This window comes from Gopherus flavomarginatus, chromosome 1 (genome assembly GCF_025201925.1).
Source record: "Gopherus flavomarginatus isolate rGopFla2 chromosome 1, rGopFla2.mat.asm, whole genome shotgun sequence".
NCBI classification, from domain to species: domain Eukaryota; kingdom Metazoa; phylum Chordata; order Testudines; family Testudinidae; genus Gopherus; species Gopherus flavomarginatus.
In genome coordinates this window covers 65,201,850-65,229,432 of record NC_066617.1, presented here as the reverse complement: position 1 = coordinate 65,229,432, position 27,583 = coordinate 65,201,850, and the positions used below count along the sequence as shown (strand labels likewise).

Genomic DNA, 27,583 nt, shown 5'->3' with positions numbered 1-27,583 from the left:
TATCTGTTTATGACATAGCCTTAGCCATTGAAGAATATACTGGTATGTGTAGGCAAACACTATATGACACTGAAATATGATGTGTCGATAACAGAATGCATGCATTGGTGCCGTTTAGGTGCTTGTGCTTGCCTGTCAAATCAGCAATCTTCCGCATGTGTTCAGTTTCATTTCTCACTCAGTCTTTCACAAACTAGGATTATTATTTTAAAGGCACCATAAATATGTGTGGAACTTCTCAATTACAGAAACGAATGTACAAACAGGTAGAACACAGTCTCTGCCCTAAGGGTATGAACAGGTAAAAGGTGGTGAGGGAAGGTCTTAAATATCAAAACCAAGAAAACTGGGACAGAGTGAGTTTGAAATTGTTCAAGACACCAGGACAGCAGAGAATTATGACATCAAATAGTAATAAGGCTCTTTTAAAAATGTCACTCAAGCTCCTTTACAGATTTTGTCAAGGTCCTGACAAGTTAAACTTTCAATTGCATAGGCAAAATAGTCTTTCAGTTATGCATTGAACTAATTCAAACAAACACTGAGATTCAGCAAATCTATTCAGTATTTGCATATACAAATTATTATCATACCCATATAAACATGCAATGCATGACTTGTACACACAGTGACAGTAATTGCACATGTGTACCTCATTTGGTATTTCATTTTAAAACAAGTGAAGACCATGCTAGCATCCTGCAGGTACTAATGGTACTAATTTGATACATGTACTGTTAGCTGTTGCATCTGTTTTTGTCTTCTTGCCTAATATACTGTTTTGATGTTCATGGAGCATAGGAAGTATCATGCCAGATCACACTAATATTCCATCTAATGTAGTTTCTTGTCTCTAACTGTTGCCACAATCAAATGCTTCATAGGAAGGTAAAAACCTTATGTTTGTCTATTTATGTAATAGTTTATTCAAAGGGAATATGTTTTTCCAATCAAAGGCAGTTAGTGGTTTTTTATCCCTAGTTTACATGATTTTTAATTCTAGATAAATGTAACTCATTAATCAGTAGATGTTCTCATTATCTTCTCCATGATGAGAGTTCCACAAGTTAATTACGTTTTTAAACTATTTCTTTTTATCAGTTTTAAACTTGCTGACTTCCGGCCTAGTTAAATGTTCCCATGTTATGAAAAACAGTTTATAGAATCTGAGGTTTACTTTCTTCATATTATTTGTTGTTTAATTTACTACTTTATGCCTTTTCTTCTCTAAAGTGAAGAGTCCTAATCTTTACAATCTTCCTACACACAGAAGTTTTACCATAATTCTAATTTTTGTTACCTGTATATGGGCCTCTTCAATTTCTGCTGTATCTCTTTTTGAAAGAGACTGACCACAAATTAACACAGTATTCCAGGTAAGGCACCATGGGTCTCCATGATAGTATGACAATATTTTATGGTATTATTTGCTATCCCATCCTTAATACATTTTCTGTATATATCCTGTCTATAGATCTACCTCCATATTTGCTAGAGACCACGAGAGGATGCTATAATATGTATTAGCACTATGGGGCAGTGCACCTTACAAAGTCATTTATCCGACTAGTGCTTGCAGATTTAAAATTGCAAATATATTTTCCCAAAAAAGGGAGCATATGGCTAGAGAAACTTTGCTACTAGAGGGCAGTCTTGCTCCAGCAGCTAGCAGAGGTTTTCTTTTTCTGGTTGTGTGTGTGTTCTGGACTGAACCTATGAAAAAAGACAAGATGTTACATCTTTATTATTATTAATTATTTGTATTACTTAAAGCTTAGCAGATCTTTTATCTGTATCTGCCTTTGGTGTTGTCTCAGTGCTAAGGATACTGTATTGTTACTATGATAAGATTTTGTTTTTTTAATATGAGGAAGATTATATAATATGCAGGCTCTTCTGAATGACATTAGTATGTAGAATTAAAGAGATGAGACACTTCATGTGTGTGTCTTGCTGGGGTGTTGTTTCACCTCATGGGCTGTTAGGAAAAAGGCCAAAATTGAGTTCTGCAACCACTCAGTAGGGATATCCCAGCATGACACACACTCTGAAATCTTACTGTGATTATTAAAGGGTTCCATGTAAATAGAGGAAGGAAGGGGGGGAGAGGGAAAGGATTTATTAAATAATTGTTTAAGGAAAAGGTATTTTAAAATAGTTAAAACAATTAAAAAGAAAATGCAAATTAAATTTTAAAATCTTTTGATTTATTAATACTGTTTTTCTTTTCTTCAGATTTCTTTACTACTTGACAGAGCATACTCTGCAAGCTCCCATGCCTTTTCTTGCTTCTCCCATCTTCCGTTTTTCTCACATTCCGTGGGACACTTGTATTACTTTTAAATGGCAGCCAAATTTGGAAGTTGTGAAATCCTTTTCATTTAACATTTGATCAAAGTAACTGGAAATCCCCAGCCCCCGCGAACCAGGATGATCGAAGTGCTGCTTGGAGATGTGTGAAATGCCTGCCAATTAATACTAAAATTTAGTTTTCAAGAGAAGTTGCCATCTGGTGCAATATCAGCAAGTGGCTTCCAGCAGACTTCCCTTTGCAGCTGGAGGTGGGAGAGAAGCACTGCACTAGGTCCCTGATCCTGCAAACTGTTTTCACATTTGTGGGAGTCTGTCCACATGGGGGAGCCCCATTGAAATCAGTGGGGCTCTGCATGGGGACAGGAAGCTGCCTATGTGCATCAGCTTGAAGGACTGGGACCCAATTCCTCAAAGCTGAGCTGTAAAGTTAGAGCCTCCCAAGAGATGGAGGAGGAGGAAGGTGGGACTATACAGAGGAGGAGAAGCAAGAAAGAGATGCAAGGCTACTTTTTTGCCCACAAAAAGCAAGGAAACCTGGAAAAAGGAAATTAACTTTTTTTTTTTTTAAATAAAATTGACAAAATAACAGCAAAAGCAGAAGAAGAAAAATAATCCAAAAGCCTGATCCTAAAGGAAATACTTAATTAGGTTTGATCCAAGATTGGGCATTTGTTTTAATTGCAAAGATTATACTTAGAAACTGTATTAAAATATCATTAAATTCTGTGTTTTGGATTGTCAGCAGCTGTGGGGAGGAGAGAGTGCCCTGACGATATTAGATACAGTTAAGTAAATAAAACAAGTTCCAACCTATTATATTGTGTGAGGATATTGCCATGGTTGCTGACCAGTCAGAATGCAGGATTTAATATTAGTACTTATAATTCACTAATATGAGACAATATTCACTTAAAGCAGGATAATTTTGATTGGTTAATACCGTAGTGTCATTCATGCACATCCAGTTTCAAAGAGTATCTATTTTTTGTGTGACTTAAGGTTCGTTGCACAACAGTGCCTAATGTACGTGCCATTTGTGACATCAGAAAGTGTTTCACCAACCATTTGATTAGCGAAGGTGACAACTGGCCCACTTCTGTTTTATTGTTAGACCCACAGGTATATATTTTCAATGGTCCAGCTTGCATTTTGAGGGTGCATTTGGAAAAAAATTGGGTGCATTTTATTGCACTTATGATTCATTGCAGGAACCATTTCTAAAGAATACATTTCTAAATACCAGATTGCAGGTGCTAATCAAGTAGTTGGATATCCAACTATTGAAATTTGCACCTGCATTTCATCTGCAATGGGAGGCCAGTTTCCAGCCTGCCTGAAAGTTTGCCCCAAATTGTATTGCTGTGTACTGCATGATTTTTGTCAGTGATTCAAGTTCTTATTGTGCACATACATGCATTCTCTCATATGACTCTTTGTCTGTTGCTTTCTTAAAAACAGAGGCCACATCTCTAAAGCCTGTATATTTTTAAAAGGTCAAAATTAATTTATTTTATAATTACAAAACCAGGAGACTGCTGTTCTAGCTTTCAGCCACGTCCAGTAGCAGCGGAGCCTGAAGCTGATGACATTTCACAGCAGAGTAGAAATGCATTTTGGGATTCAGTGCAGTGAGATGCCTGCTTATTATTATTATTATTTCTCCGGTGCCTAGTCAAAGGTCTGCATCCTTCCCAAATTTAAAAATACATACTTTAGATTTTTTTATATTATTATTATTATGTTTTGATTAATTAAATTTCCAGTTGTAGGACTCTGACCAGCCAAACAAGAAGTGGAGGGGGAGAGACCGGATTGAGAGACAGTTACTTTATAGAATGCAACAGACTGAACTGATATTTTTAAAGCTAATTTCACGGGGAAAAAATTTGTGAACTGTGCTCTTCACTATCCCGCCACAAAAACAATTGGCTAGCCATTCTGGTTACTCAAAGCTTTGCTTTGTGACTGCCACTGAAATAAAAAAATATGTGACCAAGTCACTAAGCAGCAGCAGCAGAAAGTATTTTTTTAGCCCTCATTACCGTAATATCTGAATGTCTCACAATCTTCAATATTTTGATCTTCACACCTCTCTATTGTAGGGAACTACCATTATTCTCATTTTACGAGTGGGGAACTGAGGCAAAGAGTAAGGGCTTGTGTACACTGGCAAGTTTATGCATAGTAAAACAGCTTTTTGTGCTCAGACTGCAGACAGGAACACACTGTCAAGCCACTTTGTGCGCAGAAACTCCTCAGTTGAAGTGCTGCAAAAAAACCACCTCGCTGAGAGTCGTAAGGCTATTTGCACAGAGGCTCCAGCGCTGTATTACTAGTGTAGACACTGGTTTGCTTTCTGCGCTTTAATTGGCCTCCGGAGCCGTCCCATAATGCAGCAAGTGACCGCTCTGCTCATTGTTTTGAACTCGGCTGCCATGGAGACATGCGCCCCTTCCTTTTCAAAGTACCGTTTGATGGCCTTTGCATGTTGTGCTGATCTGCTCTGGGACACAAAGCAAACCATTAATGTGGGATGCTTGTGCTGTTGAACCCAGGGGTGGGGGGTGTGAGACAGAGAGAGTGTGCTGTGCAGAGAGCCTGGGGAGGGAGGCAGGGGCTGATGTCGGAGGTTTCCCCTTCCCCTGCCTCAGGACTGTTTGCTTCCTGCCACTGTCTGAACTTACAAGACAGCATGCTGACACTCTGTCCCCCCAAACACACTGTCTCTCTCCCTCCAACACACACACACGCACATACACAGAGTCCTTTTCCCTCCCCCTCCCCCCGCCCATCAGTTGAAAAGCAGCTGGTAATGTAGTAGGATGCTTATGGAACAATGGGATTGGGAAACCTGCATCATGTGACACTGTGCCTGCCGATGAGGCATTGCAAACCCTTCCCAAAGCACTCTGCAGCCATTTGCACCATGGGGTAGCTACCACAATGCACTGCTGTCTTTGCCGTTCTAAGAGCTGCTAATGTGGATGTGCTCCAGCATCACAAGGAGCACAGTGTGGATACGCATCAGCAGTTGAATTCCAAGGTTTTAATAGAAGTGGTATAACTTGTGGTGCAGAAACTTGCCAGTGTAGACAGATCCTAAGTGATTTGCTCAGTGTCACAAGGAAAATTTGTGGAGGAGCAAAAAACAACCTGGGCTTCAAAGTCCCATGTAATGTCCTTGTCATGGGACCATCCCTCTTCCTGTACGTGCATATTCTGAGAGGCATCACAAGCTAAAAAAAAAATTTCTTTCTTTAAAAGGAGCCTTTTAAAATTGTTCTTTAAAAATAAATTAATATAATATAAAAAAATGGGAGTGTCTCATGATTTCTTGCCTGTCCCCTCTCAGGAAAGATTGCCAGTAGGTAGCCATGTGTTCCACGTCTCCTCTAGCCCCAAACTAAAACATATTATTTTGTTTAATAGAATTCATTGAAATTCTCATTACTTCCATTACAGCAGCACCTAGAGGCCCCAAGTGAGACCAGGGCCCCATCAGACTGGCCACTCTTTTCTCTCTCTCTCTCTCTCTCTCTCTCTCTCTCTCTCTCTCTCTCTCTCTCTCACACACACAGTAAGAGAGAGTCTCTGTGCTGTAGAGTTTACAGTCTAAACAGACAAGATAGACAAGGTGTGGAAGGGGAAACAGGCACAGAAAGGTGAGATAACTTGCCCACGGTCCCACAGCATGCCAGGAGGAGGCTTGGACTGGAACCCTGGTCTCCTGAGTGCTCAGTATCCCCTCCACTGCCCCATGCTGCCTGCCAAGTTAGAACGGATAAGCTTCATCATTCCAAATTCATTTACTGTTGCTAGGGGCATGCCATGGTGAAAATATTTTGTTTGTCAGGGATTTCTGGTATCTGATACTTTATTATACTGCAAAGGGGGCCCGTGGTCTGCTGTGCTGCCTCAGGGGATGCAGGGGTAAATCAGTACTGGACCTCAGTGAGTGATCTCTCATGTGGGCAGCTTAGGGAGATAGGGTTAGAGCAGCTATGTCTGCCCCATCCATGCCGCCCGCCTAAGAGGAAGTTGATTCCCTTCCCTGCTCTGGTGAAGTTGAGGCTCTTGGCTGGAGCAGCCCCCAAGAGCAAGATCTTTAAGAAACTGAGTTAATTTCATCTGTTTTGTAGCCCTGCTGATGGCATGCATGTCTGTGGATGATACTATTCCTTCCTCTTCCCATAGTTATGGGTGACAAGGAGGATAAGGAGTGTGTGAGCTGCAGCTGGGTTAGGAGTGCCGCCTGCTCTCCCTGATCCTGAGGCAGAGCCTGGTGATTATGCACCCAGCTGGGGCACAGGAAATGAGTATTGAAGGAGTTAGGTGCATAAGTGAGCAAGTGAGAGACAGAGGAAATGTGTGTGTACGCTGACTCATTCAGGCTCTCTTCCTAACCCAGGGAGGGCCACTTGTCCAGAGAATACTACTTCTACAGAAGAAGCGCTGCTGACAGAACTAGAAAGCCATGCTGGCATAGTGCCCCCTCTGACCAGCAAGACCCTTCCTTAAATGGAGGGGGGTAGGGGGAGAGAGGCTTCTGCTGAAAATTTTGACAAAACCCTCTAAACTTTTTGGAATATCAAACATCAAAATACTTCAGCTGAAAAACAAGTATTTTTATTCAAAAATGGAGCCACCTAGTCTCATGCGAGTATAGTGCAGGTGCCTTATGCTCTCCTCTGTGGGATGGGTTCTTTGGCCGGACTGCATCTTTCACGATGCACCACTTTCTCCTCTCTTTGTGAGGGAAGGGCATCTGTGATAGCGGTCACTGGCCATGGTACTTCATGGGAAATTATAGTCCAGCCAGAGAGCCAGGCCCACAGAGGAGAATGGGAGCATAAGTAACTCAAACTACAACTCGCATGAGCCAACAGCACCATTTTGAATAGAAATATTTTGAGTTTGGGAATTTTTGTTTTTTACAAAATATCGAATTTTTCCAAAGTAAGCAGACACTTTTGGTGAAAAATTTCAGTCAGACAATAACCCAATTTTCTATGGAAAAACAGCTTTGAAAGAATTGATTCAACCAGCACTGGTGTGAATTTTGAGTCATTCTAAGAAATGGGTCAAATTTTGGTGCCGCTGAAACCAAAGATGCCTGAATTTCACCCCATGTTTCTAGTTAATGAGATTGGATGGGATGCTGCTTTCACAGATATCTTGAATTTAAGGCCAGAAGGGGCCATTAGCTCATCTAATCTGACCTCCTGTATATCATACACCATTAAATTTTGCCCAGTTATCCCTGTACTGAACCCCATAACTTTGGTTTGACTAAAGCCTAGCTTGCATTTGGCTAAAGCATATCTTTCAGAAAGGGAGCCAGCCTTGATTTGAAGATATCAAGAGATAGGAGAATCCATCAACTCCCTTGATAGTTTGTTCCCATGGTCAATCACCCTGCGTGATAAAAATGTGTGCCTTATTTCTCATTTGAATTTGTATGGATTCAGCTTCCATCCATGTGTTCTTGTTATGCCTTTCTCCTCTAGATTAAAGCACATTCTGGTATCAGGGTTTTTTTCCTCCCCTTGAACATACTTATACGCTGTAATCAAGTCACCTCTCTGTCTTCTTTTTGATAAGCTAAACAGATTGAGCTCTTCAGATGTCTCACTATATGGCATTTTCTCTAGCCCTGTAATTGTTTTTGTGGCTCTTTTTGGCACCTTCCCTAGTTTTCAAAATCCCTTTTTAAAATGTGGACACCAGAACAAGATTCAGTATTCCAGTATGGGTTTCATCAATGCTGTACACAGAGGTAATATCACTTCTCTACTCCTACCCCCCTCTCCCCTCCTTGTACATAAAGACAGGGCCAGCGCGACTATTTAGGCAGCCTAGGCAATCGCCTAGGGCGCCAGGATTATTGGAGGGGCAGCATTTTGCCAGGGGGGCGGCAGGCGGCTCCGGTTGACCTGCCGCAGGCATGCCAGCAGAGGGTCCGTTGGTCCACGGCTCTGGTGGAGCTGCCACAGTCATGCCTGTAGACGGTCGGCTGCTCCCACGGCTCCGGTGGACCACCCGCAGGCATGCCTGTGGCAGCTTCACCGGAGCAACGGACCCTCCGCAGGAATGACTGCGGCAGCTCCACCGGAGCTGCGAGATCAGTGCGGGGGGCAGCGAAATGGCCGTGCGCCTAGGGCGCGAGAAACCCTGGCGCCGGTCCTGCATAAAGGGTTGCGTTAACCCTTTTTGTGACAACATTGCACTGGCGCTTGTGTTGGGTTGCGTGTCCACTATTGACCACTAAGGCCTTTTCAGTCACTACCTTACAGGAAGCAGTCCCCCATTCTGTAAGTATGGCCCTCATCGTGTTTTGTTAAACTAAAAAAAGTCATAGTTAGAAAAAGACAAGGTAGGTGAGGTAATATCTTTTATTGGACCAACTTCTGTTGGTACAAGGGGACAAGCTTTTGAGCTTCACAGAGCTCTTCTTCGAGTCTGGGGAAGGTAAACAGATAGAGAGAGGTTTACTTAATCATTTTGTAATTCATGTCTTGAAAGATGCACGCCATTAGAGCAACATTAGGATTAATAATGAAATGTTAGTTCGTGCAAGAGAGCTCATTAGCATTTTGAATTGCAAGAATTTACGGTGATGGGGTAACCATGTGATATTGCAAAGGGGATTTTGTGCTAGGATTAGGATATAGTAGCTCAGATTAACTGCCCTTCCTTGACATGCTGATTTGTGACACACCTCTGAGAAATTACCTAAGTGTTTTGTTTTTCATATGGCCTTCCTTGCATCTTGGTGCTCCTTGACTCATTGCTCATTTTGGGTAAAAATTCATCCTGGTGTAGCAAGCCAGCACAAATCCTATGGAACTTAAGTTGTGTGTAGGCCTTGTGCTGGTTTGTTGTGGGGTGGAGGTGGATTTTTTTGTCCTTTGTGATAGAATGAAGTAAATCTCTATCACAGCAGTGTCTGTTGCTATAATCACGTTTCCTGTGGGTGTCTGTCAATTTAAATTAAGCCCCGAGTCAGCAAAACACATACACAGGTGCTTAGGTCCTGTTGACGTCAATGAGATTTAATATTAAGCACATGCTGAAGCACTGTGCTGAGTGGTGGTTTTAGAGTGGGATTTTCAGAAGTGCTGAAGTGACTTCGGAGCACAATTTTCTCATTGCTGTATTTTTCTATCATATTCATTTTTAGAAAAGAGAAAAAGATCTGAGAAATATATATTACTGCCATGTGACTTGCAGAGAACATGCAGGATGTGACGATATGAAGTTATGTGCCAGTTCATGCCCAGCAGTGCCTTTACCTTACCAAAAGAGAATGTAAACTTATAAACCAGCAAACTGATGGAAGCAGCAAAGAATTGAGATTTGATTCGTTTATCTCCACAATGAGAACTGAAAAGTTACATTTGAGTGAAACAATGCAGATGTATCTAGCCTCACTGCAAGTGGCCCATTTGTCATTCACAAGGGAGAGGGAGAGCAAGGATAGAGTGCATGTTTAACTAGCCTCCTATCCCAGACTAGTTGTGCCTCCTGCACATGTTTGGTGCAGCATGTTAAAGACTGTAAATTTATCAGCCTTTTCAGAAGGGGAAGGGGGGTGGGGAGAAAGCCGAGTGACATGACACATTTCTCCTTTCCAGAAAGAAACCTACTCTTTGTATCATGGAACAGTTAGTTGCACCTTAACGACTGTAGCTGACCTGTCAGTTGTGCTAGGGTCACTGACAACACTGATAACTGTGTACATTGTGATTTTCTTCTTCTCATAAACAGGAAAATGATGGCATCAATTTGTACTACTGGTCACTGTTTGACGGACATGCTGGATCTGGGGCAGCTGTTGTAGCATCCAGACTGCTTCATCACCATATTGTGGAGCAGCTACAGGAGATTGTGGAGATCCTGAAGAACTCTGCAATCCTTCCCCCAACCTGCCTGGGAGAGGAGCCAGAAAGCATGGTCGCTAACAGCAGAACTCTAACCAGGGCAGCCTCCCTGCGTGGGGGGGTTGGGGCTCCGGGCTCACCCAACACCCCTCCAACACGCTTCTTTACAGAGAAGAAGATCCAGCATGAGAGCCTTGTTACTGGAGCTATTGAAAGCGCATTCAAAGAAATGGTAGGTGTATTCCAGTACCGTTGACTGCTTGTTACTCAGTATAATGAGTAACATGGGTTGGGGGAGATGACTTTCTTTTCACTCATTCAGTCTAGAATTAGGTGTGTATTTACTGGCCCCCAGTCGTGTGGTATCTGAGCTCCTCTCAATTTTCATGTACTTATCCTTGCAACACCTCTGTGAGTGGGGCAGTACTATCATCCCTATTTTACAAATGGGGAGCTGTCACACAAAGAGGATCCTTAGCCCAAGATTATACAAGAAAAAATAATTGAACCTAGGTCTCCTAAGTCCCAGGCAGCTGCATTAACCATTGGACCATTCTTCCAGTCACATTGTCTAACTTGCTGACGTAGCTTTTAGAAACTGTTTTTTTTAAAAAGGAGATGTATTATGTAGAAAGCTACATTGCTCCACAGTAGTAGATATCAGCTTTCAATGGTGAGATTAATTATTTATGCTGGTCTGTATATTTCCTAATAAAAAAATTGTGAAATTTTACCCTCGTGCAGTGAGATGGCCTCTGGCCCTGTATAGGGGGTGTGGGAGAGAGAGCTGCACGGAGGATGCATCTATATCACTCATGCCACAGGCAGGGTCTCTGCAGCAGCCCTGCATGGCTGATGTAGAAGGCCATATTGTGGCAGGTTGCGGGTGGACCAGGGGAAGAGCCCCAGTACCCACTGCATCTAGGTGGAGAAGCAATGGCTGTTCTAGCTCACAGGCTAGAATAGGGGCTGCACAGTAGCTCTCTACCCTGGCTTGTTGTTGCGGGGGTGGGCCTCAGCCCTCCACTCATTTGCGCTTTACTCACATGGATACTTGGGGTGAAATTCTGGCTCCAGTGAAGTCAGTGGCAGAATTTCCATTTGACTTCAGTGGGGCCAGGGATTCGCCCCTGAGTGGATATCCCCTGCGGGAGCCTGGTTCTGCAAACTCTTGCCACTGTGCATAGTGCTTGCTAGCCTGAGAGCACTCCTAGCAGTTAGAACTATGCCTGGTAAGTGCTTGTGGGATCAGGCCTTAGGAAATGACTATACTCTGTCTTAAAAAAGCTTCCTCTTTGTGCAGAAAACTTTAAACTAAGCATTTCCCAGAGATTTTATTCTCAAGGTGAAGTACAAAGGCAGGACTCAGTCATAGTTTTTCCTCATATATGTGAATTAGTCCTAGTACATCCGACTAATTAGCAGACTGCAGCAGTTATTCCAGAAAAGGACTGTTTCGTTTCCACACGCAAGTAATTACAATGATTAGCTCTTTGTATAGTGCTTTCCTTCCCAAAGAATCAGAAAGCTCTTTGCAAACTACTATACAACTGAAAATATTCACTGTAAAATATGTTGTACATTTTTATTACAAATCTTTTTTTACTATTACACAACACGATGACCGAAGTTGCCCAGAATCAACTATACTTAAATTAGTATTATGAAGTATACACTACAACATCATCATAAATACACATGCTTATTATAGCACTGAGGGCCCTGCCTGAAATTTGGGCCCCATTGTGCTAGGGCCTGTGCACACAAATCATGGCAATTTGTCTTTCTCCATGTCACTAGCTGGCATCGCGGTAGGCTTTATTCAAAATGAGCATCTCCTGCCCCATGCCTCATCAAATGCTGTAGGCTGGGGACCTTTTACCCCCACTTCTGCCTCTCCATCATTGTCTACAGGAGCAGCTCTCAGTGGTTACCCCAGCACAAGAACAATTCTAATTAAAAAAAGCAGTTTTATTTGGGAAAAAATAGGAATAAATACAATATATCCAGTCTAAGGTCTGGCTAACATCTTGTGCTTAAGAATAACAGTGGTGTGTGTGTGTGTGTGTGTGTGTGTGTGTGTGTGTGTGAGAGAGAGAGAGAGAGATTTATGTAACAGCAACATTTCTAAGGTTGATGCACCCCTCCCACTCCTCTAACTCTGTCCTTCTTTATACACCTGGTGCTCTCTGAAGTAACGGTGTGAGCCTCCTTGATAACACTGTGGTCATTCTGTATTAGTATCTCATCCATGTTTTGTTTTTACGCTAGTCCAACCCTTTTGAGTTAGCTTATTTACATGGGTTCCTTACTAGCACAATGTATCATTGCACCCAAGGTTTAACAAAAACCAGCATTCCTAAAGTAGGCAGGCACACTTGTCGGTTTTCTTTCCTTCAACGCACAGCACTTCACGGGAACCCTTTGAACCAGGATAGAGTGTTGGGTAGGTACATATAACCCTCTTTGCACATCCCTTCAGGTACTGCCTAATAGAAGGCCTTCAACTCCTCTCTTTCCCTGGAGTGTTGTGTGCCATTACTCCTTTCTGCTCAGCCTCCTTTTAAATGCTAATTAGGTCTTCCCTGTCTTACCCTAAGTCTGACACTTCAGGCATGTCTACACTACAGGATAATTTCGAATTAACTTAAACCGGTTTTATTAAACAGATATTATAAAGTCGATTGCACGTGTCCACACTAGGCACATTAATTCGGTGGTGTGCGTCCATGGTCCGAGGCTAGCATCGATTTCTGGAGTGTTGCACTGTGGGTAGCTATCACTATAACTATCCGGCCAATAACTTCGATTTGCGGCCACACTAACCCTAAATCAATATGTTAATATCGATTTTAGCGTTACTCTCGTTGGGGAGGAGTACAGAAATCTATTTTAAGAGCCCTTTAAATCGATTTAAAGTGCATTGTAGTGTGGACGGGTACAGCATTAAATCAATTTAACGCTGTTATAATCGGTTTAACAGCGTAGTGTGGACCAGGTCTCAGAGTAACTCCGTTAGTCATAACTCAATTAATAATTCCAGTGTCTGTCAAATCTGATTTCCTCTGGAGAGTGCTCACTCTACGCACCCCTACACAGTAAACCACACGGCACCCTGTTTATCTTCCATGGAAGGCTGTTACCCTACTCAGCTATTTAAACTACTAACCTCCATCCTGTCTGTTTTTTTTCTAGACTACAATGTTTGATTGTGTTGTAGCTTGTGTTAATTTATTTCCATGTTGTAACCTGAGATCACACATGTTTATTCCAGGCCGCATTCAGTTGAGTGTTCATTGTTAGCATTTACACTTACATTTGTTAACTCGAGTTATAGTACAACCCAAAACAGTAGTCTGGACAAACCCTGAGTGGTTTATAGGCCATGTCCTGGGGAGCTAGAAGGGTATTTCCAAGTATTCTTCTATATTAAGCTACTCAGATAACAATCAAACTCAGCTAGCTGAACTGAGCAAAAGGAGGCTTATCTGAATTTCACCCGTTGGGGGTGTATGCATCGCTTTGTGCATCACAGGTGAGCCATCTACCTCTTCTTTTTTTTGTTTTAAAGAGAGACTAAAGGAAAGCGCTTCCACTCCACACTCAGCCTTATGTAGAAATAGTGCCATTCAGAGTACACTCCTGTCTGAAAGGTATATCCTCGCCCCTAGTTATCCTGCTGTCAGGTCATGACTGAGTTAATAGCTTTTTGTTTTTCTTATATTGGGGTGAAAATTAGTTTGTGATACAGTTAAGTGATACAAAACTGGCTTACTGCTAAAATAACAGATGGGCTGAAGCGGTGGTGTTCAAATCCACAACCAGGTTTGGATTCATCTTGAGATTCTAAATCAGGACTAAGATTTGTATTCAGTGTAGATAAAATATAGTAAACTGTTCTTGTAAAACTTTCAGATCAAAATGGTGGCGATCTTGAGAGATGAGAATATGTTGTCATATTTCTGCCATTTTGAAGGGTGGAAACACTTGAAAGAATCCACTGTTTAAATAACTGACAAAACAAGAGGAGGGTTGACTTGGTGATGCAAGCATTATATTTCAGAATATCGGGTTTTTTAGCATCACTCCTGGAGCCACAAGTTCAAATCCCGAGAGAGTTACCTCAGCCCTTCATCCTTCTAATATAGATGAAACAAATTCCTGTGTTTCTTTTGAGGTAAAACAGACTGAGAAGCCTGGAACCTGCATAAAAATAGGACATTACTTTCTGGATGGTCTGTACAGAGTGACTTGCATCTGCTTGATAACCTAAAAAGCAAATGAATCCATATGTGATGTTTACAACCATGTATAATTGGGTCAAGATCAAACTTATTTACAAGCCCTACTTCTGAGTCTTACTAATGAATCTCAAGTTGGGTGGGGGGGAGGAAGGAATAGGTATTGCTACTCTGTTTTAAACTTCTGCTCAGGACAAAGTTGTTGCACAAAGAGGAAAGATTGCTTGTTCTTTTGGAAGCCATGATTAGCATTGCTTGGCCTTCCCTTGTTTGGAACTGCCAGTCCCATTGGATAGGCCACGGCAGTCAATGAACAAATACCCATTCAGTGGTCTTATACTGTGACCCAGCTACACTACAACTCTGACAGAATTAGCTCAAGTTTGTCTGGCTTCGCTAAGTAAGTCTGTATTTTAACAGTTTTTCCTGTAGCACTATGGTCAGGACAATGCAACCGAAGCTGTAAACAGCATCCCTATGATGACTCTTACAACTGTTTTGTTGCATCCATACTACAAACAAAAATCCATTTTTTTTTAAATTTTTTAAGTTTTGATTTAAATACAAAAGCAGATGGTTATCCCTGGCTCTGGAGGTTTAAACACTTTAAATTGCAAATCTTTACAAACAACATAGCAAACCCCTCACATAAGAGAAGCACCGGCTGCCTGGGATGTCAATGTGAAAATGCAGGTGTACCCCACCCTAGAAAGATCCTTATCCCACCCTTCTCCTTAGCCCTCCCGCAAAACCCTGAACAGATAAATGGGCTTTGCAGTGTGTTCTGGAGATTAACAGATATGGACTGTTTTGGAGCAAAATGACAATGAGGTCCGGAGCTGAGGAGCCCTAATGGAAAGTGTCTGCCAGAAGCCCCCCTCCCTCTTTTTTAAGCAGAGATGACTTCAGCTTGAGCGTCTAATTTCAACAGTAACAGCCCTAAACCATTTCTGATCATGACTAAAACCAACGTGAAACTCTAGCTGGAAACCAGTAGGCAGGCAGGCTAGTTCATGAAGCACTGATGGCATGTGCTTCTAGTATGATACTCTGCTAACAAGTAGACAGCAGCCTACTGCACCAGCTTTAGTTTCCAAAGGGATTTTAGGTACGGCCTTGTGGACAGTGCAGATGTTAAAGTGGCAAAACATGGAAAACGGTCCATATCCAATAGACAAGGTCACAACCTTGTGGAATTAAACAGCTCTCTTGCTGAGTGCTGTAATTTTAATCCTCTAAAAGCAAATAGTGATCCAACATCACGCTGAAGTTGTGAAGTCGGACAGTAAATAGCAGATGGATACCACTGAAAGATGCCAATACAGTCTGTCATGTTCTGGTGATGCTTTCCCTAATCTACCATTGCCTCCGTATTGTCTGGACTGAACCTTAGCCAGCTTGCCCACGTTAGTGTCCCAAGTTCAGCCAAGAACTGGGTCAGGCTTGTATGGTGTGAAAAGTGTACTGAAGGTACTGCGACACATACTGCATCATAGATACGTTGAATGAGAGGGGTAAAAAAACCTGAACCCTGCTGTACCTCAAATGAGAGCCCTTAGAGTAGAACACCAGTTACCCTCTGTGGCCACTCCAAGGGAAAAGAAGTCATCTAAGAGCAGCTCCATCTATTCTCCACTAGGTGGCACAAGCAAGCCAAGCAACTTATCATGGATGATGGTATCAAAGGCAGCTGATCAGCATCATTTGAACTTCGATACCTGATCTTCATCCACTGTCAGGAAGAGATCATCCAGTGTAACCAACCCAGTCTGTGCCAAACCCAGTCTGTATTTTGCTTGACACGGATCAAGGATAACAGACACTGTGAGGGTTATCTCACCAGAACCTGCTCAGCAATGTCTAAAGAATGGAAGGTGGAATAGTGGCCAGAAAGGGTTATGCTCTGAACCTCAAGTGACAGCTGAGGCTGCCGAATGCTTTCTTGCCAGCTCTCTGTAAGGGCAGTGGTGGCAATCTTTTACCACAGATGTTTCCCCACTGGCCTTCACCAGCCAGGAAGAACATAGATCCAATTCTTAAACTGGAGCATAAAGTTCTCCCAACACCTGAGCATCTCAGGGAGTGGCACTGGGTGAATTCAGGCAGAGAAGACTTGAGATTTGTCCCATTACAATATTGCGTGGCTCTTTTGCTCGCAGGCTGCTTGCTCGCTGTGAGGTGGTTGCAAAAATTCACTGGAAGATTCACTTTGTCACAGTTGGAATTGAGAGTTATTGAGATGTGCAAGTTTTCATGGAAGTCAGTTACTGTAGATAGAGAATCTGGAAAGTCTCATGCCCTAGGGGCTTTACCCAAAATGAATCTCTCTACGGTGCTTCAGAGACACTGAGCAGTTGAGAATTCTATACTCTGTCATTGCAACATACGTACTGTGACAAAGATTTTCCAAATAGTATACAGAGACTTAGCTATCAGACATGTTCATCAAATTAATGGGAGCTACACAGCAAAATCTCCAGATACCATAGGGAAAATTTACTTCCACTATGAGAGGAAATGAAAATGGTAACAGTGGCTTAATTTTCCTTGCATACATTGTTGCAGTGCAGGAATGCTCTTTCTTTCATAACATATAAATACCTTATCCAGCAGTGTGGGCACAATTTGAGGTCCCATTTCATTTAACAAAGCATGGTGACTTTGGCACATCACAGTAGTAAAACTTGAGCAGCTCTGAACAGAAGTTGTCCCTGCATCTACAGATGGCTATATGAGTCACTGTCAAGACTGGTAAGGAAAAAAGATGATCATTTTTTTTCAATGTATCTGTTTGCAGAATTAGTGGTGTTATTGAAGTGCAGGCCATACTTACATGCTGGGGGATTCTATCCTGGGAAGCAGTGACTCCAGAAAAGATTTGGAGGATCATGGTGGATGATCAGCTGACAGGAGCTCCTTTTGTGATGCTGTAGCCAGAAGGGCTAATGCAATCTTTGTTTATGTATAAACAGGAATATCAAGTAGAAATAAGTAGGGTAATATAAACTCCCATATTTGGCACTGATGCAACCATTGCTGGAATACTGTGTCCAGTTTTGGTGCCCACAATTCAGGAAGGATGTTGATGATAAATTGGAGATGGTTCAGAGAAGAACCACAAGAATGGTAAAAGGATTAGAAAACATGCCTTATAGCGATAGACTCAAGGAGCTCACTCTATGTAGCTTAACAAAGAGACGGTTATGGGGTTACTTCATCACTATCTATAAGTATCTACAAGGGGAACAAATATTTGTTAACAGGCTCTTCAGTCTAGCAAAGAAAGGTGTAACAATTCAATGGCTGGAAGCTAAACAAATTCAGATGGGAAATAAGGTGTACATTTTTTAACAGTGAGGATAATTAACTCTTGGAACAATTTACCAAGAAATGTGGTAGATTCTCCATCCTAGGCATTGGATATTTTTCTGAAAGAGATTCTCAAACAGGAATTAATTCAGGGAAATTCTATGACCTGTGATGTAGGAGGTCAGTCTAGAGTGATCCCTTCTGGTCTTGGAATCTATGAAACTATTAAGGGCCAGATTGTCAGCCCTGGTCAATGCAAGGCAGCTTACATAGACCTAACTCTGAGTGTCTACACTAAAATGTCATTCCCACCGATGTAACTTGCGCGCTTCACCCACTTAATAACTCCACCTCCATGAGAAGCGTAGTGCTTAAGTTGGTGTAATTAGCTCAATGCAGCGTCAATATAGACACTGCATTATGTACATCAACTTCAGTGGCTTCCAGGAAGTGTTGTCCAATGCCTCAACATGACCACTCTGGTCACCATTTTGAACTCTGCTGCCCACCGGCCAGGTACACTTCTCTCCCCTTTAAAGCCCCATGAATTTTTGAAATTTCATTTCCTGGTTGCTTGGTGTAGAGACATTACCTGGCAACTGCCCAGTTGACCATGCTGGCTAGACGCTGCAGACGCGCTTCTGCCTAGAGTACACAGGAGGTGGTGGATCTGTGGGGAGAAGAGGCTGTGCAGGCACAGCTCTAATCCAGCTGCAGAAACATAATTATTAACAGGCAGATCACTCGGGGCATGGGGGAGAAGGGCTATAAGAGCGACCCACAGCAGTGTCATGTGAAAGCCAAGGAACTGCAACAGGTGTACCAGAAAGCCAGGGAGGCTAACAGTCGTTCCGGTGCAGAGCCACAGACCTGCTACTTTTACAAAAATCTGCATGCCATCCTTGGTGGAGACACCATCCCACCCCCTAGAGCTCCATGGATACTTCAGGAAGTCCAAGTCACAGGCCCCAGCTGTGAACAGTAAGGAGGACTATGGGGGACAGGCGACTGGGGGATGCAGTGGCACAGCAAGCCAGGACTTGTTTTTGGCTCCTGGGCAGTCCCTACAGTCCAGCACAGGTGAGCCTGATACAAGGGAAGGAACCTCTGGTAAGTATACAGTTTGCTTTGATATTGCAGGGACACGTCCGTTCATCTACACTTTTTTTTTTTTTAAACTTATGCTAGAAGACGTAGTGAAATCACAAGTTAGAGTGAGAAGCAGATTGTCTAACTGTAGAGGGGAAGTAGAGCTGCTGAGAGGGTCCTGCAGAATAATTTTTGTGTGCACTGGGTTGTCCCATGAATCCTTCATAGAGATCTCAAGGAAACTTTTGTGAAGGCACTCTGCAGTCCTCTGCCAAAGGTTTCTGGGGAGGGCTGCCTTATTTCTCCTGCCATGGAAGGACGCTTTCCCAAACCACGCAACAATTATTTCAGCAGGCACTATTGCAGCATGTAGGCTGGCAGCATGTGGTGCTGATCTGCAGCCACATGCCTGCAGGAGCTGTTCCCTTTCACCCACTGTTACTCTCAGCAGTGGAAGTTCAGCTAAAATCCTCACCACCTGTAGAAAACAGTGCCAGTATTCAACTCAGTTGTCCTATATGCATATACTCATGCCGTGAACTATCCCTGCCCCTTATTTTCCCAGCGTATCCTCTCCCTCCTGGGCTGTACTCAACGTCGCTGGGACTGCCGCTCTGCTTTATGAATCCCAAAGAGACATGAGAATGTAGTGCTTACAGTTTGTGTGGACAAAAGGGAGTGAATGCAGTATACCAAGTTTCAATGTATCTTGTGAATACGCTCACAATAGTACCTCTGTGCATGGTATCTTTTGCAGCTGGAAATGTGGCCTTGAGGATCTCTGCATCCGCACCAGCAGAGTGGCGCAGCCAGATAAGGAGAAGGAAGACGACGCATGATGGCATGTTCTAAGAGGTTCTGCAAGCCTCTGCTGCTTTAGATACCCTCACAGACAGCATGGATGGGGATAGAGTGGAAAAGAAAGCAGCTAGCGCTAGCAGCTAGCACTTTTCAAGCAGCAAACAGACATTCTGTAAAAGCAGCAAAGAATCCTGTGGCACCTTATAGACTAACAGACTTTTTGGAGCATGAGCTTTCGTGGGTGAATACCCACTTCTTCAGATGACATGCATCTGAAGAAGTGGGTATTCACCCACGAAAGCTCATGCTCCAAAACGTCTGTTAGTCTATAAGGTGCCACAGGATTCTTTGCTGCTTTTACAGATCCAGACTAACACGGCTACCCCTCTAATACTAGACATTCTGTAGACTCTTGTGGACCTTAAAGTTCAACAGTTCCATGCTCACCTGCCTCTGCAGCCCATAGAGAACTGCATTCCATGTGCTGTCCAGGGCCACTGCACTCCACTCCACCTACCACTCCACCCTGAGGGAGAGTGCAGGCAGTCATAGCGGCACATGTACTGACCTGTGAGAGACATGGTTGGTGTACGTGTTTGTGAAATGGAAATGACTGTTCTTTCTCTTTTAACAGTTCTTTCTCCTGTATTTATAATGTTTAATTCAATTATAAACATGTCTGTTCGCATGGTTTTGTAATAAGTCTATTTATGGAAATATAAGTCGTCTTTATTAATTTACAGCATATACTGGTTGGGGCTGACATCATTCACAGTTAATAGCAATAGCTGCATATGCAGTGTTCTGTTGCTACACACGCAACACTCATTACAAGGTTCATACTGGGGTGCCAAAAAGCAATGCAAGGCAGAACATGTTAAAACAGCACACATTACTGTGGCTCACTATTAAAATGGTATTTCAAAGCCTCCGTGAGCCGTATAGCTCCACACTGAGCTCTTCCTGTAGCTCTGTGATCAACAGAGCCAGACGTGTACCCAGAAGCCTCCTAGTACAAGACAAACCCAAGAAAGAAACCAACACGACTCCACTGGCCATCACATACAGTCCCCAGCTAAAACCCCTCCAGCGCATCATCAAGGATCTACAACCCATCCTGGACAACGATCCCACACTTTCACAGGCCTTGGGTGGCAGGCCGGTCCTCGACCACAGACAACCTGCCAACCTGAAACACATTCTCACAAGTAACTGCACACCGCACCATAGTAACTCTAGCTCAGGAACCAATCCATGCAACAAACCTCGATGCCAACTCTGCCCACATACCTACACCAGCGACACCATCACAGGACCTAACCAGATCAGCCATACCATCACCAGTTCATTCACCTGCACGTCCACCAATGTAATATATGCCATCATATGCCAGCAATGCCCCTTTGCTATGTACATCGGCCAAACTGGACAGTCGCTACGGAAAATGATAAACGGACACAAATCAGATATTAGGAATGGCAATATACAAAAACCTGTAGGAGAACACTTCAACTTCCCTGGCCACACTATAGCAGACCTTAAGGTGGCCATCCTGCAGCAAAAAATCTTCAGGACCAGACTTCAAAGAGAAACTGCTGAGCTTCAGTTCATCTGCAAATTTGACACCATCAGCTCAGGATTAAACAAAGACTGTGAATGGCTTGCCAACTACAAAACCAGTTCCTCCTCCCTTGGTTTTCACACCTCAACTGCTAGAACAGGGCCTCATCCTCCCTGATTGAACCTACCTCATTATCTCTAGCTTGCCTGCATATATATACCTGCCCCTGGAAATTTCCACTACATGCATCTGATGAAGTGGGTATTCACCCACGAAAGCTCATGCTCCAAAACGTCTGTTAGTCTATAAGGTGCCACTGGATTCTTTGCTGCCTATAGCTCTGGTGTCTGGCTGCTCAAAATCAGCAGACAGCCACTTCACTAAGGCAGAAACTTCTCTCCCTTTGCTTCACAAATATTATGAAGGACACAGCAGCCAGCTATAACAATTGGGATATTTTTCAAACAGCCAGAGGCACATTCAACTGTCATTTGGCACCCACTGAGCCTGTAGTTGAAGCGCTCCCTTGCAGCTGTCCAGGGCTTCATGAGCCACAGGAGTAAGGGATCACTATTGGCGTTTCAACATCCTCAGTTTTAGTCCTCCGGTCTGGAAAGAAAGTCCCTGCTTGCAACTTTCTGAACAGGCCTGTTCACCTTCCCTGACCAGCCCATGTTGATGTTGGTAAAACATCCCCAGTGATCCACCACTGCTTCCAGTACCACACAAAAGAAGCCCTTTCTGTTGATGTACTCTGTGGCAAGGTGGTCTGGTGCCAAAATAGGGATGTGTGTGCCATCTACTGCCCCAGCACAGTACGGGAACCCCCGTTACTGCAAAACCGTTAACTATGTTCTGCACGTTGCCCAGAGTGTCAGTCCTTTGTAGCAAGATGTGATTAATGGCCCTGGACACTTGCATCACAGCAACCTTCACGGTGGTTTTCCCAACTCCAGTTGATTCCTGACTGATTGTAACATCAGATTGCTACCAAACTTCCACACAGTGATCACCATCTCGCTTCTCCACTGTCAGTGCAGCTCTTGTTATGGTGTCACTGAGGGCAAGCAGATCCGGAAACGTGGCCTTGCACATCCAACAGTTCTGCAGCCACTCCTTGTCATCCTTAACCTGCATGACAATGTGGTCTCACCAGTCAATGCTTGTTTTTTAGGTCCAGAACCGGTGCTCCACCATCTTCAGCTGCTCTGTGAACGCAGCCAACAACCTTGAATTATTTTTTTCTGTGTCCCACAGCAATCTAGCCTCTAAGGAATCGTCATGGCTCCTCTGGCGACACTGCAAATACTGCAGGATCAGACGTCCCTTACTTGCAACACTCCTCACAGTAGTAAAGAGCTGTGCAGAATCCATGCTGCTTCTCACTCAGATGGCATGCACACAGGTTTATGGGGCTTTAGAAAGAGATGGGAAACATTATGCGATGGAGAAAACTGCATTATGGAATGTTGAAATCATGTTTCCAGGCACCCCTGTGCAACTTGTTTGCCCCCATGAGGTATTGCAAACCCTTTCCAAAACACCCTGCACTAGATGGTGGCAGGTTGCACAGTGGGATAGCTATTCACAGGTGCACTGCTCTCAGCACTTATATCGATGCAAGTAAGTGAGGAGGTGCACTGCTGACACGAGGAGTGTAGTGTGGACACGCAAAAGTGATTTTAAATTACTGTGGTGTCTGTACATCAAAATAACTTATGTCAACATAATTTTGTAGTGTAGACATACTCTGAAAAATCAGGCTCATTGTAGTAATCCCTCTTTTGCATTACAACAAATACTTTTGAAGTCATCTTATGAAAACGAAATAAAACATAAATGCTGTCTTCCGTACAGTCCCAAAGCATGTGCATGACAAACTGAAAATGGGTAAGGAAACAGACATTGATTTCAGATTTTAAAAGGATCATTATAAAAAACCAGGGAATAAAACTGTTTTAACATACTTGGAAATGTCTTGAAAATTCACTGTAAGGGTTGAAATTATTTTGATGGTTAAAAATTTCTGCTCCCTTTGAAATACTCTGTAGCTTGCTAAAAATGCAAAAATTCATAGGGGGTGGGATACTGACTTGTCTATGGAACAGATGATATAAAATGGGCATTTTTGGTATATGTATGTGTGTATGTCTCTGACAAAAGACTGTAAGATTTGATTTATTTTGGGTTTTCTTCCTCCACTTTGATTTGTAGGCAGTAGCAGAAATTGTGAATGTAACCGAAACCAGAGTGTAATTCAAATATTAGTCAGAGGATGGCCTCCTTGGGTAGCACTGCACTTGGTTCTGCTGTGCCTTGCACGATATTAGCCAGGTTACTTTATCCATGGAGCAAACAGGATTGGGCCCTATGTACATTGCTCTTAGATGTTCCATTTGTTTCCCTGAATATACAGTTGTGGCCGCAACAAGTAAATAAACTCAACAGGACTTTTGGTTTAGGAATAAGAATACGTAAGGTTTTAATGAAAATCATCTCTTCCTAAATTCCAGTTGCAGAGCTATTTTATAAACTCTCTTCTGTCTTCCTTAGGATTTACAAATAGAGCGAGAGAGGACTGTTTACAATATATCTGGTGGCTGCACAGCCCTTGTTGTTGTGTATATGCTGGGGAAGCTCTACGTGGCAAATGCTGGTGACAGTAGGTAAGCAAAGCGGATCTCTAGGGTTTTTTGCCTAAAAATAATAATTTCCTTTGCAACAGGCAATTTGCAGAGTAGTTCAATGGGGCCCTGCTCCTTGATTGGAATGCATCTCAATTCAAATAAGAGCAGCAATAATATGCCTTACTGTTTCTATGGAACAGTTGCAATAAGTATTTAATAGAAACTAAAACTAACATAAGCCCACTATTCAGATAAGAGTGATGTTTAGAGAAGCTGAATTTTCTGCTGGTCCCTTATTAACAGTTTCTAAATGACTCAATGGCTCTTGTGCAGTGTCAAGTGAAAACTCATTTACTGTGTGTTCTAGTGGAAGACTTTTATTAACCACTATTTTGAAATGGTCCTGTGTTTGTTGATAAGAATTGAAAGAGCTGTTTGAACTGGAAGTTGCTGTTGTCCCCCAGCCTAGTCTTGGAGGATCTCATAGCTAATCTTTGATGGGTTCAGAGCTAGTCAATTATGACAGATTTGGTTAGTGCTTTTGTAACTGGGCATATGAACAGGCTAGGATAGAATTAAATAAATAAATCCTGATTCAGATATTCACCTACCGCTCAGATTGAAACTTGATGGACTCTTCGGAAGTTCAGGTCATTTAGCTAACCTCTTTTATTTAATGATGATGATTGACAGAATGTTGGCCACTGGAAATATCAGAGAGAAAAAGCTGTTTTTCGTCTTCTGAGTCAGTCAAAACCAGGAACATACTGGAACACTCTCTCTCTTTTTCCTCCCCACGCGACCCCCAGAGAGAGAGAGAGACTGTTCTTCTAGATTTCCAGTCTTTTTGCTGTTTGTGCAGCAGCCCTGTCATATTGGGAAAGAACAAGCTGAGAAAAGTAGAGAGGAGGGGAAGGCTGTTCTCTGGGCGGTATGGAGCAAGACTTCGTAAACCTGAGAAGGGGAGTAGGCAGCCCTAATATTAAACAGAAAACCATTAAAAGAAGAAAAATGTATCTGTATACTTGTGTGTCCACACGCATGCTTGTGAGTATATATTTTTCACAATTTCATTGTGTGCATGTATCGACTAAGATAGTGAGAGAACAGCTGTAGTGCTGCTCAGAAGCTTTAGATTTTTGAGGGGGCAGCAGGCCCAAAACTCACAGCTAGCGAGAGTAATCTCTTGTGCACACCATCCCAGTTCTCTGCAGGCCAGTGCTGATTTTTCTTGATGTTTGTAGACACGCATTGAATTAGGAACAAGGTATTGCATACTTTTCTTTTGAACTACTCATTAATTTCATCTTAACAAAAGACACTAAAAGGTGAAGCTCAAATCCCCCTTGGACACACAGCATCAGGCCAAGGTGAAAGTGAACCAGGGGTGACAGTGGGCCAGTACGGCACACAGGTAAAAAATGGCCGCCAGTACGTGTCCAGCTGCCCCTTTTGCACCTCCCCTCAGCAGCCCTGCTCAAAGCGCTGCCGCGGCTTTAACATTGTTGCCCCTTTTGTCCCCCCCAGCCAATGTACTGGTAAGTCTTCAGCTTTACTTTCACCCCTGAGGTGAACAAATAAGTTACATGCACATACACACTACATCACACTGATACTAAAGTTAAACAGTCCTCAGAAATACTAGCCGCGTCATTCTTTGTGTCTCTTGCCTTGTATTCAGAACAATCACAGCTGGTTTCTGCCAGCTCTATAGATAAGAAATTGGATTGCTGACTTTTCCATTGAGCTGACTAAATTAGAGGAGAAGTTGCAGTGTTGTCTTTTACAATCTGAACAAAAGTCTCCTCATCTTCAGCACTTCTTAGTGCTGTTCACACAATACACGTTCAGACTTAGGAGCAACTGGGATTCTCAGTCTTAACATAGTAACTACAGTCTATGCACTAGCTCCTTTTAGATCTAGCTTCCAGGATTAAATTTCTCTAGGCAGACTACAGACACAAGGCACCCTTTTTAATCACCCTAGTAAAGCTCACAAGACACTATCCTGAATTCAGCTTCTGTCACTTCAGCTAATCACTCAATCAGATGGGAGAATTCTCCCTTCTGCATGACTAAAGGAGTATGATTAGAGAGTAGCAGTCATTGACTATGTCATATGTGATCTTATTGCAGAGGGCTTTGCTTTTTATTTTGCCCCACAGATTGTTCTGGAACAGGTACCTTGATATGGTAAAACCCTGTATGACTGCCCCTAAAAGTTTTTTGAGGTGTTTTTTGCTCTGCAGTGATTTTAATTTTGTACCATCAATCCCAAACGTTAAGTGTTTGGAAAGAAGAGAGCACTCATCACAGAGTGTACTGCCTCTGTATCTTTCTCATCAAGACCTGAGTGAGAACAGGCCACAGCCTCAAAACCTTCTTTATGAAGGAGGCCTAGGTGGTTCTTGGAACTGAGTAGAATTGTTCTATTGGGGTGGGAGGTGCTCTGGGTGTTAGTTACACAATGCCAAAAGGATCTTCTGGAATAAGCCTAAGTCCTCAGATCCAGCGGAGGACAATATGAGATGTTCGGGTTCAAAATCTTGGAAGTGAGGTTTTTGATTATTCACTTGAGTTGAGTTACTGAGAATTCTGATGGCTCTGAGTGCCCTTGGAATCCCTCCAAAGTCCATGCTCAGAAGAAGAGGAAGCATAGAAATAGAGAGGGAACTAATTGAGCTACTGGGATAATCAGAGAAATGGAGAACTTGCCTTATGAAAGGAGATTTAAGGATCTTAACTTGTCTAGCCTAACAAAATAAAGGCTGAAGGGAGATATGGTTGCTCTCTATAAATACATCAGAGGGAGATACACCAGGGAGGAAGAGGAGGTACTTAAGTTAAGGATCAATGCTGGCACAAGAACAAATGGTTGTAAACTGACCATCAACAAGTTTAGCTAGAAACCTTCATCTAATTTGAAGTGTATCAGAGAACTGAAGTTCTAGAACAGCCTTCCCAGGGGAGTACTTGGGACAAAAAAACTAATTTGTTTCAAGACTCAGCTTGATAAGTTTAGGAAGGGGATAGTATAGTGAGATTGCTACCGTGGCAGATGGCCCATGCATCCCTGTCTGCTATTAGCAAATATGTCCAATGGCCAGAGATAGGACACTAGATGGGGAGGGTTCTGGGTTACTACAGAAAATTCTTTCTCAGGTGTCTGGTGAGTAGGTCTTGTTTACATTTTTGAGGTCTTAACAGTTTGCCATACTTGGAGTGGGGAAGGAATTTTCCTCCAGATCAGATTGACAGAGACCTTGGAGGGTTTTCAACTTCCTCTGCAGCATGGGTCATTTGCAGGTTTAAACTAGTGTAAATGGTGGATTTTCTGTAATTTGAAGTCTTCGCATCAGGATTTGAGGGCTTCAGTAACTCAGCCAGAGGTTGTGGGTCTGTTACAGGAGTAGGTGGTTGAAGTTCTGTGGCTTGCAATGTGCAGGAGGTCAGACTAAATTATCATGATTGTTCCTTCTAGCATTAAAGTCTATGAGTCTAATAGCAATCATAAGTCTGATGGACTGAGTGGAGTTGTTGCCAATCATACATCAGTGCATGCTACCTCCTTGGATCCCAGGGTTCCATAGAGTGAATAGGGCCTTTTTAAATCATTGGCAGTTGGATCTTCTATTGTGAAGGTCCCACTGGCACAGATAGGTTTGTTGTGCTGAGTAATGGGTAGTGGCCTTTTCAGAACCTAGAGAGGGAGAGCTCTTTGACTGGCTAGGTATCTCTTGCATCCAGTTCTAGATCTTTGAC

At 42.9% G+C, this 27,583-nt stretch overlaps 1 protein-coding gene and 1 long non-coding RNA gene across 2 annotated transcripts in view; one reads left to right on the top strand and one right to left on the bottom strand.

The window, feature by feature from the left end:
- PPM1H (protein phosphatase, Mg2+/Mn2+ dependent 1H) overlaps positions 1 to 27,583 on the top strand; it is a 215,571-nt gene that overhangs the window by 109,321 nt on the left and 78,667 nt on the right. The window contains exons 3-4 of the mRNA XM_050923794.1: positions 10,081 to 10,425; positions 23,748 to 23,860. Of these exons, the coding sequence (XP_050779751.1) occupies positions 10,081 to 10,425; positions 23,748 to 23,860 (458 nt within the window). The remainder of the gene's footprint in view (positions 1 to 10,080; positions 10,426 to 23,747; positions 23,861 to 27,583) is intronic.
- LOC127034925 (uncharacterized) overlaps positions 1 to 27,583 on the bottom strand; it is a 105,582-nt gene that overhangs the window by 64,275 nt on the left and 13,724 nt on the right. The gene's annotated exons all lie outside the window — the stretch shown is intronic.